Source organism: Ranitomeya variabilis, chromosome 6, assembly GCF_051348905.1.
Source record: "Ranitomeya variabilis isolate aRanVar5 chromosome 6, aRanVar5.hap1, whole genome shotgun sequence".
Lineage (NCBI taxonomy): Eukaryota > Metazoa > Chordata > Amphibia > Anura > Dendrobatidae > Ranitomeya > Ranitomeya variabilis.
In genome coordinates this window covers 24,113,136-24,127,638 of record NC_135237.1, presented here as the reverse complement: position 1 = coordinate 24,127,638, position 14,503 = coordinate 24,113,136, and the positions used below count along the sequence as shown (strand labels likewise).

At 47.0% G+C, this 14,503-nt stretch overlaps 1 protein-coding gene across 2 annotated transcripts in view; it reads right to left on the bottom strand.

Annotated features, from left to right (window-relative positions):
• The window catches only part of AGMO (alkylglycerol monooxygenase), a 214,256-nt gene that overhangs the window by 188,316 nt on the left and 11,437 nt on the right, over positions 1-14,503 (bottom strand). For both annotated transcript variants that reach the window (XM_077268079.1, XM_077268078.1), the window contains exon 3: positions 11,571-11,698. In XM_077268079.1, the coding sequence (XP_077124194.1) occupies positions 11,571-11,698 (128 nt within the window). The remainder of the gene's footprint in view (positions 1-11,570; positions 11,699-14,503) is intronic.

The following is a 14,503-nucleotide window of genomic DNA, read 5'->3' as shown; positions in this document are numbered from 1 at the left end:
ATATTTGGGCTCCGCTCCAGGCTGATGTCAGTCACTGCCCAAACTGGTGTCTTCCTAAGGTTAAGAACATGCTGATCCACGTTGCTTCACCAGAAACCCACAGAGAGCAATGAAATGGTTAGACCACCCCAGCCCGTACCCCCAAGCAGCTAAGATGCTCTAACAACTCTCCTTCTAATTCCCAGTCCCTTCCTCCAGGCCTTCCTAGGTAACATACTATGGTCCTGTAAAAGCACATACCCTAAAAGTGGCCCAACCCTCAGGGTCACCATAGATTTCTGGAGGTCCACCGCTTCTCTTGCCTATGATAAAGCCGCTCTGACCTCCAACTTATGAACATTCCTCAAGGTCAGAGATGGCAAATCATAACATAATATTTAGCGACTAGCTTTTCCCTCTCAACTCCGCCCTGCACAAGCACACTTTTCTCGGCCGGCCATGCATATTTTTTGATGGAGAGAGGAGAATAAATCAACGGCCAACCTTACAAGAAAAGATCAGAATCGGGCAGGTGATTTACATCAACATAGTCAAGCCTTCTCTCCCCCAAACGATCATCGGGCATAGCAAATCAACATGCCTAATCCTTCTCCCCCAAACCCATCATGATCAGGCATTATAATTCAACATGCCCAATCATTCTCTTCCCAACCAATCATGACTGTGAGTTGTAATTCAACCTGCCCAATTATTCAATTCAACAAACGATCATGATCGGGAATTATAATTCTACATTCTTTTCTTGCCAACTAATAATGATCAGGCCTTGTATTTCTAGCTGCCCAATTCTTCTCCCCCAAAATAATTATGAAAGAAACATTGTAATTCAGCATGCCCAATCATTTTCTCATCCAACTGATCATGATCGGGCATTGTAATTCAACATGCCCAATCCTTCTCTCCCCCCACCCTTCATAATCGGGTGTTGTAATTTTACATGCCAATCCATTGCTCCCCCAAACTAATGATGATCAGGCAATGTAATTCTACATGCCCAATTATTTTCTCCCCAACTAATCATGATTGGGCACTGTAATTCAGCATGCCCAATCTTTTCCTGATAACGATCGGGCGAGGTAATCCTACATGCTCAATCTTTTCTCCTCCAACCGCTCATCTGTCCTAGGAGAATTGTGAGGCCGTCATGTACATGTGATGGCCACAGAGCTCACACTTTATGTTTATTATTTATTCTCATGTTCATGATTTCAGTGGGGTGTAACATATTTTAGACAGAAATTAAAGGAAGAGAAATATTCCACCTATCGTTATAAAAAAAGGAACAAAGAAACCCCCGAAGTACAAAGAGCATCGGCCAGATGCCAATCTGCTGCACCGAGGAGAAGGGGATTTGTAGAATGTGGTTCCAATTGTTTCACATTCTCGCTCGGGATAATAGGGCACTGCCACTGGCTGCACAAAGCTAAAGTGGCGGAAACTAAAATCTCCCATTTCCTGCACAGGTGCCAGGCGTTAATAAACGAGGTCTCGATTTACTGGACTGTCAAAGAGAGCAGCGGCGCTGACACAAATCCACCAGAAAAATGGCCGCAAGGACCGTCTCATGCCGATAATCTAATGATGTAACGAATCTAAGGATGTAACGGTACTGCAAGGAACAATCATAATAATCATTATCAGAGGCAAAACAGAGGGAAAATGAATAATGTAGATACATAATCCATAGATAGATAATAGATAGATAATAGATAGATAATAAATAGATAGATAATAGATTGATAATAGACAGATAGATAGTAGATAGAATAGATACATGATAGATAATAGATTAGATAAATATTAGATAGATACATTTCCCCCTGGTAGTGCAGCCGGTCTCCATTGATCATTTCCCATATTATGTCTGCACACTTGGCCTGCTGGGCATTTTAGTTCTACTACAGCCGCCCAGCCCGATCCCTTCGTTATTGATTCCCTCCTTTCCGCCATGGGCTGAGCAGTACCTCCCCAGTAATCAGTGCAGGACTCTGCAGCTTCTATGATGCGGAGATGATTATTGGGTCATTAATCTGATCTTTATTCAGCACACTTTGTTTTGTGGCCTTTTCTCTGCATCGGTAGCACAGTCGGTTCCTGAGACAGGACGGGACCGGCGCTGCATTCATCTCCCGCTCTGCTGTTCATGATTTCCCCCTAACCACCTCTTCTTCCTTTAGAGTGACAGAACCACCTCTACTTCCTGTAGAGAGGCAGAACCACCTCTTCTTCCTTTAGAGTGACAGAACCACCTCTACTTCCTGTAGAGAGGCAGAACCACCTCTACTTCCTGTAGAGAGACAGAACCACCTCTACTTCCTGTAGAGAGGCAGAACCACCTCTACTTCCTGTAGAGAGGCAGAACCACCTCTACTTCCTGTAGAGAGGCAGAACCACCTCTACTTCCTGTAGAGAGAAAGGACCACCTCTACTTTCTTTAGAGATGCAGAACCACCTCTACTTCCAGTAGAGAGACAGAACCACCTCTACTTCCTGTAGAGAGACAGAACCACCTCTACTTCCTGTAGAGAGAAAGGACCACCTCTACTTTCTTTAGAGATGCAGAACCACCTCTACTTCCAGTAGAGAGACAGACCACCTCTACTTCCAGTAGAGAGACAGAACCACCTCTACTTCCAGTAGAGAGGCAGAACCACCTCTACTTCCTGTAGAGAGGCAGAACCACCTCTACTTCCTGTAGAGAGACAGAACCACCTCTACTTCCTGTAGAGAGACAGAACCACCTCTACTTCCTGTAGAGAGGCAGAACCACCTCTACTTCCTGTGGAAAGACAGAACCACCTCTACTTCCTGTAGAGAGGCAGAACCACCTCTACTTCCTGTAGAGAGACAGAACCACCTCTACTTCCTGTAGAGAGGCAGAACCATCTCTACTTCCTGTAGAGAGACAGAACCACCTCTACTTCCTGTAGAGAAACAGAACCACCTCTACTTCCTGCAGAGAGACAGAACCACCTCTACTCCCTGTAGAGAGGCAGAACCACCTCTACTTCCAGTAGAGAGGCAGAACCACCTCTACTTCCTGTAGAAAGACAGAACCACCTCTACTTCCAGTAGAGAGACAGAACCACCTATACTTCCTGTAGAGAAACAGAACCACCTCTACTTCCTGTAGAGAGACATAACCACCTCTACTCCCTGTAGAGAGGCAGAACCACCTCTACTTCCTGTAAAGAGACAGAACCACCTCTACTTCCTGTAGAGAGGCAGAACCACCTCTACTTCCTGTAGAGAGACAGAAAAACCTCTACTTCCTGTAGAGAGACAGAACCACCTCTACTTCCTGTAGAGAGGCAGAACCACCTCTACTTTCCTGTTGAGACAGAACCACCTCTACTTCCTGTAGAGAGACAGAACCACCTCTACTTCCTGTAGAGAGACAGAACCACCTCTACTTCCAGTAGAGAGGCAGAACCACCTCTACTTCCTGTGGAAAGACAGAACCACCTCTACTTCCAGTAGAAAGGCAGAACCACCTCTACTTCCTGTAGAGAGACAGAACCACCTCTACTTCCAGTAGAGAGGCAGAACCACCTCTACTTCCTGTAGAGAGACAGAACCACCTCTACTTCCTGTAGAGAGGCAGAACCACCTATACTTCCTGTAGAGAGACAGAACCACCTCTACTTCCTGTAGAGAGGCAGAACCACCTCTACTTCCTGTAGAGAGACAGAAAAACCTCTACTTCCTGTAGAGAGACAGAACCACCTCTACTTCCTGTAGAGAGGCAGAACCATCTCTACTTTCCTGTTGAGACAGAACCACCTCTACTTCCTGTAGAGAGACAGAACCACCCCTACTTCCTGTAGAGAGGCAGAACCATCTCTACTTTCCTGTAGAGACAGAACCACCTCTACTTCCTGTAGAGAGACAGAACCACCTCTACTTCCTGTAGAGAGGCAAAACCACCTCTACTTCCTGTAGAGAGACAGAACCACCTCTACTTCCTGTAGAGAGACAGAACCACCTCTATTTCCTGTAGAGAGGCAGAACCATCTCTACTTTCCTGTAGAGACAGAACCACCTCTACTTCCTGTAGAGAGACAGAACCACCTCTACTTCCTGTAGAGAGACAGAACCACCTCTACTTCCAGTAGAGAGGCAGAACCATCTCTACTTTCCTGTAGAGACAGAACCACCTCTACTTCCTGTAGAGAGACAGAACCACCTCTATTTCCTCTAGAGAGACAAAACCACCTCTACTTCCTGTAGAGAGACAGAACCACCTCTACTTCCTGTAGAGAGACAGAACCACCTCTACTTCCTGTAGAGAGACAGAACCACCTCTACTTCCAGTAGAGAGGCAGAACCATCTCTACTTTCCTGTAGAGACAGAACCACCTCTACTTCCTGTAGAGAGACAGAACCACCTCTATTTCCTCTAGAGAGACAAAACCACCTCTACTTCCTGTAGAGAGACAGAACCACCTCTACTTCCTGTAGAGAGACAGAACCACCTCTACTTCCTGTAGAGAGGCAGAACCATCTCTACTTTCCTGTAGAGACAGAACCACCTCTACTTCCTGTAGAGAGGCAGAACCATCTCTACTTTCCTGTAGAGACAGAACCACCTCTACTTCCTGTAGAGAGACAGAACCACCTCTACTTCCTGTAGAGAGACAGAACCACCTCTACTTCCTGTAGAGAGGCAGAACCATCTCTACTTTCCTGTAGAGACAGAACCACCTCTACTTCCTGCAGAGAGACAGAACCACCTCTACTTCCTGTAGAGAGACAGAACCACCTTTACTTCCTGTAGAGAAACAGAACCACCTCTACTTCCTGTAGAGAGACAGAACCACCTCTACTTCCTGTAGAGAGGCAGAACCATCGCCACTTCCTGTAGACAGACAGGATTCCAGACAGCTAACGATGTAGAAGCCACAAAGAATGATGGAGGCACAATTTGATTCCTGAGTTAGAGGCCATTGCTACCCAATTCAGGTACTTGAGCCAGTCAGGCTGTGGTAGAGGGCGGCCTCTTCGAGGCTCATGGAGGCAGGTAGGACAGGCTGTGAGACAGCAGTTTCTTCTGGAGTGTACAGAGCGGAGTCCTGACAGCTCTCACCACCCTATTGCACACAAAACTGCCAAGTTTTCAGATATTTTGGTTATTTCCCTTTGCCGCGTGCACCGGCCTATTTTGCACATACTTTCACCACTTTTGGCCAGTGTACCTTATAGGTAGAACAAATGCCCTGTCTAGAACCAAAGGCCAAAATACAATTTGCACCACAGCCAAAAAATGGCTATAAACTCTGCTACATTGATAAAACAAAGCCCCGTCACATCCCACTCTGTGCTGTATTTTACACCTCTTATTAATCCACTATAATGGAACCAAGATGCAGTACCGCACCCAGCATGTACTGTACATCGGGGGCACTGTGGAGTTTATTTCTCATGTTTTTAAAACAAAGGAAGCCATGTTTTTACTTCTAGAAAAGTTCTTCAAGCTTCCTCCTTTACCCTGTACTGTTTGATATAACAAGTACTTTAACATCGCAACATCTAACAAACTTTTCCTACATTTGGTAAAATAATCTGAAAAGACCCACTCTGCTACATCAGACAAACTCATTTCTGTTCTATTCGACAAACTCAACTCTTGTACATCTGACAAACTCAACACTACTACATCTGACAAGCTCAGCTCTGCTACATCTTAGAAACTCAACTCTTTTACACCTGACAAACTCAGCTCTGCTCCATCTGACAAACTCAGCTCTGCTCCATCTGACAAACTCAGCTCTGCTCCATCTGACAAACTCAGCTCTGCTCCATCTGACAAACTCAGCTCTGCTCCATCTGACAAACTCAGCTCTGCTCCATCTGACAAACTCAGCACTGCTCCATCTGACAAATTCAGCTCTGCTCCATCTGACAAACTTAGCACTCCTCCATCTGACAAACTCAGCACTGCTCCATCTGTGTTTTTTTTCTTTCAGTATTCCGGCTCTTTGTCTTTCTTCTTCCTGCGGTTTGTTCCACATAACGAGAACAGAAAACGTGATGAATGCAGAGCTCAGCGTCCGGGATAATTGCCGTTCTCGGGGAATTCAGCCGCTCAGTTTGTTGGGGGGGAGGACCCCATGTTAGAAGCTTTGTGGAGTCGTGCAGAATGACAAATCCCGCACCTGGGGGGAGTTATCTGCCCCAGAACGTCCCTCGCAGATCATCCATTACATATGGTTTCCTCACAGTCAGTGCAAAATGCAGAATAAATGCTCCGCGCGGAGTAATGGAGTGAGATCACACATGGAGGCGGTTAATGCGTCCGGCGCACAGAGCCGCTGCTGCATGAAATATCAGGGGGATCATGCCAGGGCTTTATCGGAAGCCTGTGCGACCGCTGCATCTGTCTATGGAGCAGAGCCGAGTTTCCACCGGTCACAGGTCATTGTCACATAGAGATGTGTCAGAAAGTGATTGTTTTACAGCAGAACAATAGGACTGCTGTGGTCTAGAAGCAGCGCCGCTCTCCACTATAGGTTGGGTCCAGTATTGCAACTCCATTCTCTAGAATTTGACTGGGTTGCAATACCAGATGTGTCCTATGCAAAAGAGTGGTGCTGTTTTTAGAAATAGGCAGGGTTCACAATGCAATTGCACAACAGACTCAGCCTTACTACATCATTGACCCCTCTTATATATTCAGCTGATCGCTCAGGGAGGAATTTCTGCACTCCTCCATAATCCATGGCACCCCTAGTGGTGGAGAGCAAGTGATTAGCATGGGGGGAGGTATCTGGAATAAGGGGGTGGTCTGGGGGTTATACCAGGGTGGGCCGGAGCTCTGAATTAAGGGGTTTGATTTAAGGTCTTTATTTAGAGGGTCTGGTAAGGTTCTGAGCTTGTATTGGGGTCTGATTTAGTATCTTTAATGTAAAATTGGTCTAGGGCAGGAGTGGGGAACCTTTTTCCAGCCGGGGGCCATTTGGAAATTTCTACCGTCATTCAGGGGCCACATAAAAATGATCACTTTAAAAATGACCCCGGTATATGTAGTCAAACAATTAATTACGGTAACTCAGCCTTAATGTGACGGCTGGAGCTGCTTCTCTTTGGTGCCGCTGTGATGTTAAGTGATGCTGATCATGTCGCTTCTCACAGCTGCTTTTTCAGGGGTGGCACAAAGATCACAGGGGGGCGCAGAAATCACAGGGGGGCACAAAGATCAAAGGAGGGCACATAGCTGGGGGCACAGAGATCACGGAGGGGCACATAGCTGGGGGGCACATAGCTAGAGGGGACAGAGATCACAGGGGGCACAGATCACATGGGAGCACAAATATCACAGGGGGGCACATAGCATGGGGGCACAGAGATCACAGGGGGGCACAAAGCTGGAGGAGACAGATCACAGGGGGCACAGATCACAGGGGAGCACAAATATCACAGGTGGTACATAGCAGGGGGGCACAGAGATCACGGAGGGGCACATAGCTGGGGGCACATAGCTAGAGGGGACAGAGATCACAGGGGGCACAGATCACATGGAAAGCACAAATATCACAGGGGTACATAGCAGGGGGCACAGAGATCACAGGGGCACATAGATCACAAGGGGCACAAAGCTGGGAGCCACAGAGATTGCAGGGATGCACATAGCTGGGGGGCACAGAGATCACAGGGGGCACATAGTTCACAGGGGGCACAAAGCTGGGAGCCACAGAGATCGCAGGGGGCATATAGCTGGGGGCACAGAGATCACAGGGGGCACAAAGATCAAAGGAGGGCTCATAGCTAGGGGGGCTCAGAGATCACAGAGGTGCACATAGCTGGAGGGGACAGAGATCACAGGGGGCACAGATCACATGGGAGCACAAATATCACGGGGTACATAGCAGGGGGCACAGAGATCACAGGGGGGCACAAAGCTGGGAGCCACAGAGATCACAGGGATGCATATAGCTGGGGGCATAGAGATCACAGGGAGCATATAGCTGGGGGCACAGAGATCACAGGGGGCATATAGCTGGGGGCACAGAGATCACAGGGGGCATATAGCTGGAGGGCGCAGAAATCACGGGGGCACAAAGATCAAAGGAGGGCTCATAGCTGGGGGGCGCAGAGATCACAGAGGTGCACATAGCTGGAGGGGACAGAGATCACAGGGGCCACAGATCGCATAGGAGCACAAATATCACGGGGTACATAGCAGGAGGCACAGAGATAACAGGGGGGCACAAAGCTGGGAGCCACAGAGATCGTGGGGATGCATATAGCTGGGGTCACAGAGATCACAGGGAGCATATAGCTGGGGGCACAGAAATCACAGGGGGGCATATAGCTGGAGGGTGCAAAAATCACAAGGGGGCACAAAGATCAAAGGAGGGCTCATAGCTGGGGGGCACAGAGATCACGGAGGGGCACGTAGCTGGGGGGCACATAGATGGAGGGAACAGAAATCACAGGGGGCACAGATCACATAGGAGCACAAATATCGCAAGGGGCATATAGCTGGAGGGCACAGAAATCACAGGGGGCACTAACCCCGCCCACCCCAATTACATCATTCCTGTGCAGAGCAGGCAGCGTTCTGTGATGAACCCCGCATACAGCGCACTTGGGAGTTAAAGGGCCAGCAACTGGTAGGATACGGCTGCCGCCCGGCCATTTCGGACTCCGGGGACCTTCACGCAGGCCGCATGAAAAGCCACCGCAGGCCACATGCTGCCCGCGGGCCAGAGGTTCCCCACCCCTGGTCTAGGGTCTGCATTAAGTGAGATCTGGTCGGAAAGATACTGCTGCATCACATGGTACTAGTATATCTAGTGGGGAATGATTCTACAAGGTCTGTATAATACAAGTGGATGGGAGAGAGCTTGCAGTACCACTCATGTCCGCTACACAATGTATGGCGCTGTGCTGCTTAAAGGGAATCTGTCAGCACATTGTGCTTTGTAATCTGAGAGCAGCATGATGTAGGCCTGATTCCAGTGATGTGTCCCTTTCTGGGTTGAATGCTATCATTTTTAGACAAAAACATTTTACTCTGCTGTAGGTCTAGCAGAGCTTGCAATGCTGAGCTCTGTATAGCCCCGTCCACACCCCTGATAGCAGCATTCAGTGTGCACTGCATATTGACAGAAAGTTCCTCATCAGTGGATGGAGTGGGATTGGATCAGGAGTGATAATTCACTACTGATAAAATATTGACACTCAGCCTGATATGTGACATATTGCTGGAATCAGTGTGTTGGCCCCCGCATTGTGCTGCTCTCAGATTACATAGCAAAAACCAGAACGATTCTCTTTACAGTGCTCTGCATAGCCTTTAATCAGCTGATCAGTGAAGGTGTAAGGATTGGATCTCCCTCTCATCTGATACAAATGATCCATCCTAACAATAAGTCACCATTCTAAAAGTCCAGAGAAACCCCTTTAAAGAGGACTTGTCACTAGTGATGAGCGAGCATGCTCGGAGAAACTCGAGTAAAGAGCATACTCGCACATCACTACTTGTCACCAAGTCAAGAGTGTCCCGATTTTGCTCTTTTTCATTCCGGTCATTCCTTTCTTGAGTAGACCATTTTTTTCCCCAAAGTTTACCCAAATTTTTATGGTGTTTGCAAGAAGATATTGATTTTGAGATCCTCGTGGGCGTGTCTTTAGGCTGCACTAAATAATTACTCTGTGAGTCCTTGTAAACAACATACAAATTAGCCCAAAATAAAAAGGTTCACATCTTTGGAACCATATGGAGGAAGTAAAAAAAACAACAAAAGATGGAATACTGAGGGGAGCAGCAGGAATAAAATAGGTTAAAAAACTGGACACTTTAAGGCAAAATAAGTAACTTTTAAATTTTTGATAGTAACATTTTTTGAAGTTTTTTTTCTCCCTCTGGGGCTAAATTTGCCTTATAGGATTTGTGTCCTATTTTTTAACACTTTTTTTTTATCACTTTTTTTTATGACTATGTATTTTGCCACTATTTTTTGGGATCCCATGAAGTGACTAAACTTTTTCAGTTTTTAAAGTTGTTGTCCACTACTTTAGTATTGAAGATCTATCCTTAGGGTAAGTCATCAAAGTTTGACTGGACCCCCGGGACCCCCCGCCGATCAACTGTCAGTGGTGTCGGCGGCCGCCAACCGGCAGTACTCACTTGCGGAAGTGGCCATCTTCTGGTAGAGGCCGCCGCAGGGTTCTGCACATCCACCTCCTATTGATTGAACTTGTAGTACTCTGTGGCGGCCACTACCAGAAGATGGCGCAGCTCCGCAAGTGAGTACTGGGGGCCAACAGCAGCCGCCAGCCAGCAGCAGCCGCCGACAACGATCACAGCTGTGTGTCGGACCCCGGCCGATCAGACATTGATGATCTATCCTAAAGATTGGTCATCAGCACTAAAGTAGTAATTATAAAGTATCTGACAATATATTGTAACTGAGCTACTCAATATTTCCACGCTTCATTGGATTTTTGGGGTCTGCTCTTTGCTTGATTGGTTAAAGGGGTTGTCCTGTACTATGGGATCAATGACCTATCCATAGGGTAGATCTGTGGTGATCCGACACCCAGTACTCCCAGTGCCCCTAAAGTGACTGATCTGAGTGCAGTACCCAAGAATGGCCACTGCATCATGTTTGGAGCTGTGATGTTCTACTGAGTATTTTAGGCAGCGATGGGATCTGCAGGGGAGGTACCGTGTGTCCGACCCATCTATTCTGAAATTGATGACCTATCCGTATCATACTCTTATGGATGTGATCAAATAGAAGTTTCCATCTGTTTTTTATGGATAATCAAGAAGATTTTTCATAACTAGAAGAACAGAGCCACTCCACCTGCTGGTTGTGTGTGGTACTGCAGCTCTGTCCCACTCCATTCTCAAGCAGCAATAAAACCGCACACAATCCATGCATAGCTACCAACAGTCTGGAAATTTCTGAGGCTCTCATAGATATTTGGAAACAATTCAGGCAAAGCCGGGCATGTCATTGTTACAAAAAATGGGGTCTACGTAAATTCCACCGAAATTTGGCCATTTCCATCCGGTTTGGGTAATTTGTCACAATCTAACCATTCTGACCAACACTGATTGGGATTTAGGTCCATGTTGGACTCTTTCTAGAAGAAAGAAGTCACGTTTTGCTCATTCGGAACCGCCCCTTTAAGGTTAGCGTTTCACTTTAAACAATCCTTCAGGTTTTCTAAGGAATATTTCATAAATCTATATGTTGGCCCCATCACCGGCTGATCTGCTTTTCCACTAATAAATCTCGAAGCTTCTCCCCTCGATCCCGATCATTTGCCAAGTAGCAATTCACTCTTGTAGGTCCATAAAACTCCAATTACAGTAAATGGTCCTGAATTTACTGTCGGTTTTATGTAAAATACCTTAAAAGTACCTGTAATCCAGAATATTCCAGATTATGTCATGCACATCACACTAGAGCCGAGCGCGCCTGCAATCCACAATGAAATTGTTATATTAGCTGCGATGTTCTGGAATGAAGCGTCCTTGGCGTCCAGACCCCTCACATCTTCCAGTTCAGGGACTAAAAAAAGACTTTTCCAACCACAACAGCAATTTGACTTACTCTGGTAGACGAGACATCACTCCTGCCGAAAGGGACGACAGTCCGTCATTAATTCGGAGTGTTTGACCCTTCACAGCCCAACTCGCGATCATCTCCAGCACCAGCATAACCACGAAATACACCGTGGCCTGAAAGACACCAAGAAACGAACGAGAAGTCATATAATACCCCAAACCAATAACCAAAACCCCATAGTGTTAGGGTTGGCAGAACATACCGAGTATATATATATATATTGAGTAGTAGGTGCATTCGCAACCCGGGGTCCACCGTGCAGGAGAGAACCTGCTGCTAGTAAAAGACAGAACTATATGGCGGTATAAGCGAACTCTGTTACTTCACAGATTCGCTTGAGAAAGAGAACGCTGTGCCCTGTTAACCTCACAGAGGAACAGCTACCTAATAGAGCCGACAGTGGTCATGCAGTCAGCATAGCACACACAAAACTCCTCGCCAGAGGTGCCGGTATTCCAGGGGCTTATTTCATCTAAGCCCTGAATCCACATACACAAACTCCTCACCGGAGGTGCTGGTATTCTAAGGGCTTATTTCAGCCAAACCCTGAATCCACTCACACAAAGCTCCTCAACAGAGGTGCCGGTATTCTAGGGGTTTATTTCAGCCGAACCCTGACCACATGCAAGCATGACCACACTGGCGCTGAGCTCATATCTTAGGTTAATACTAGCGCATGGCCGTGCGGCCATGCGAACCTTTTATAGCTGCAGCAGCTTCAGGACCTTCCTAGAGGACCAATGGGAGCTGCTGCAGTACCTGAGCATGTGACCCCTGACCTCCAATGAGAGGACTTACTCTGGGCATGCTCAGAATGGGAAAAGCAGGACCTAGTCCCAGAGATGTCTGCTCGCCGCTGACCACTGGCTACTGGCTACAATGGCTGAGCCCTGAAAGGCAGCAGTAATCAAAAACACAGTATCAGCAGGCAGGCTGAGCAGGCTCCACTGCGGCTGGAGAAGAATGGGAGACCGCAGCAGGTTGGCAAGAGATTCCCCCTGTGCAGAGGTGGGAAATCCGACCCCTAACACATAGGACTCTCATATACCATCATCAGCTAGGAAACCGGAAAAAAAGCCGCAATTACTATATCTATATATATATATAATCGTCTAAGGGGCACTTCCATCTGTCTGTCACTGAAATCCCTGGTCGCGACCAATGAGTGACGGGCATAGTCCGGCCGCGAATTTGCCCCTTCCTACTCTCTGTCAGTGCCCCCTCTATACTCCCTTCCAGTCAGCGCTCACACAGGGTTAATGGCTGTGTTATGCCGCGGTGTAACGCACTCCGTTAACGCTGCTATTAACCCTGTGTGACCAACTTTTTACTATTGATGCTGCTTATGCAGTATCAATAGTAAAAAGATTTAATGTTAAAAATAAGAAAAAAAATAACAAATCATTATAAACTCACCTTCCGGCGCCTTTCCCGCATATCGCGACGCTCTGGGCCATGCATTGCGCTCTCACGAGATGATGACGTAGCGGTCTCGCGAGACCGCTAAGTCATCTGGGTAATTTCGCAATGCATCGCTGGGAATGGAACCTGGCGGCCGCATCGCGCGCATAGGGACAGCTTCGCTGGACGCCGTAAGGTGAGTATATAACTATTTTTTATTTTCATTCTTTTTTTAACAGGGATATGGTGTCCACAGTGCTATATACTATGTGGGCAGTGTTATATACTGTGTGGCCTGTGTTATATACTGCGTGGGCTGTGTTATATACTACGTGGCCTGTGTTATATACTATGTGCACAGTGTTATAAAGTATGTGGGCTGTGCTATATACTACGTGGGCTGTGTTATATACTGCGTGGGCAGTGTTATATATTATGTGGCCTGTGTTATATACTACATGCGCAGTGTTACATACTTTGTCGTCTGTGTTATATACTACGTGGGCTGTTGTGATTCGGTTCGTGGGCTCCCCCGGTGGCCTCTTGTGGTACTGGTGTCCTGCAAGCTTTGCCTTCAGTTCACCTGTTCCTATCAGGATGTGGGAGTATCCTATTTAACCTTGCCCCTCAGTCATTCTAATGCTGGCCATCAATGTATCCAGAGTGATTCTGTTGCATGTTCCTGCTCCCAGTTTTCTGCTCAGCTAAGTTGGACACTTTAGTCCTTAAGTCTATTTTTGTATTTTTTGTCCAGTTTGCAGTTATGTGAATCTCTGCAGCTGGAAGCTCTTGTTGGGCTGAAATTACCACTCCAGTGGCATGAGTTGTCACATGAGTTAAGGTAATTTCAGGATGGTGTTTTGAAGGGTTTTGCAGCTGACCGCGAAGTCCTCTGTTGTATCTTTCTGCTATTTAGTTAGCGGGCCTCTCTGTGCTAAATCTGCTTTCATACTACGTGTGTCTTTTCATCTGCTCTCACCGTTATTATATGTGGGGGGCTGCTATCTCCTGTGGGGACATTCTCTGGAGGCAAGCCAGGACTGTGTTTTCTTCTACCAGGGGTAGTTAGTTCTCCGGCTGGCGCGCGGCATCTAGAGACAACGCAGGAATGCCCCCTGGCTACTTCTAGTGTGGTGTGTAGGTTTAGCATCGCGGTCAGCTCTAGTTTCCATCACCCGAGAGCTTGTCCGTTTATTCTATGCTTCTGATGTTTCCTTGCCATTGGAAACCATAACAGTATGGCCAGCCCAAATGTTTAATCTATAGGCTGAAGCAGGAGAGAAAAGGAACTGTGTGAAACCTTTTTTTTTTTTTTTTTCCTTCCTCTGAAGTTGCACTCCAGCTCTAATTGCAGTCTCCTGTTTTCCTCTCCTCTTAACCCCTGAATGGCTCAGACTTTATCTGTTGAAATATGGATCCCCAGAGTCTGGCTACCAATTTGAATAATCTTGCCTTTAAAGTTCAGAATATACAAGATTTTTTGTTACATGCTCCTCGGTCTGAACCTAAAATTCCTA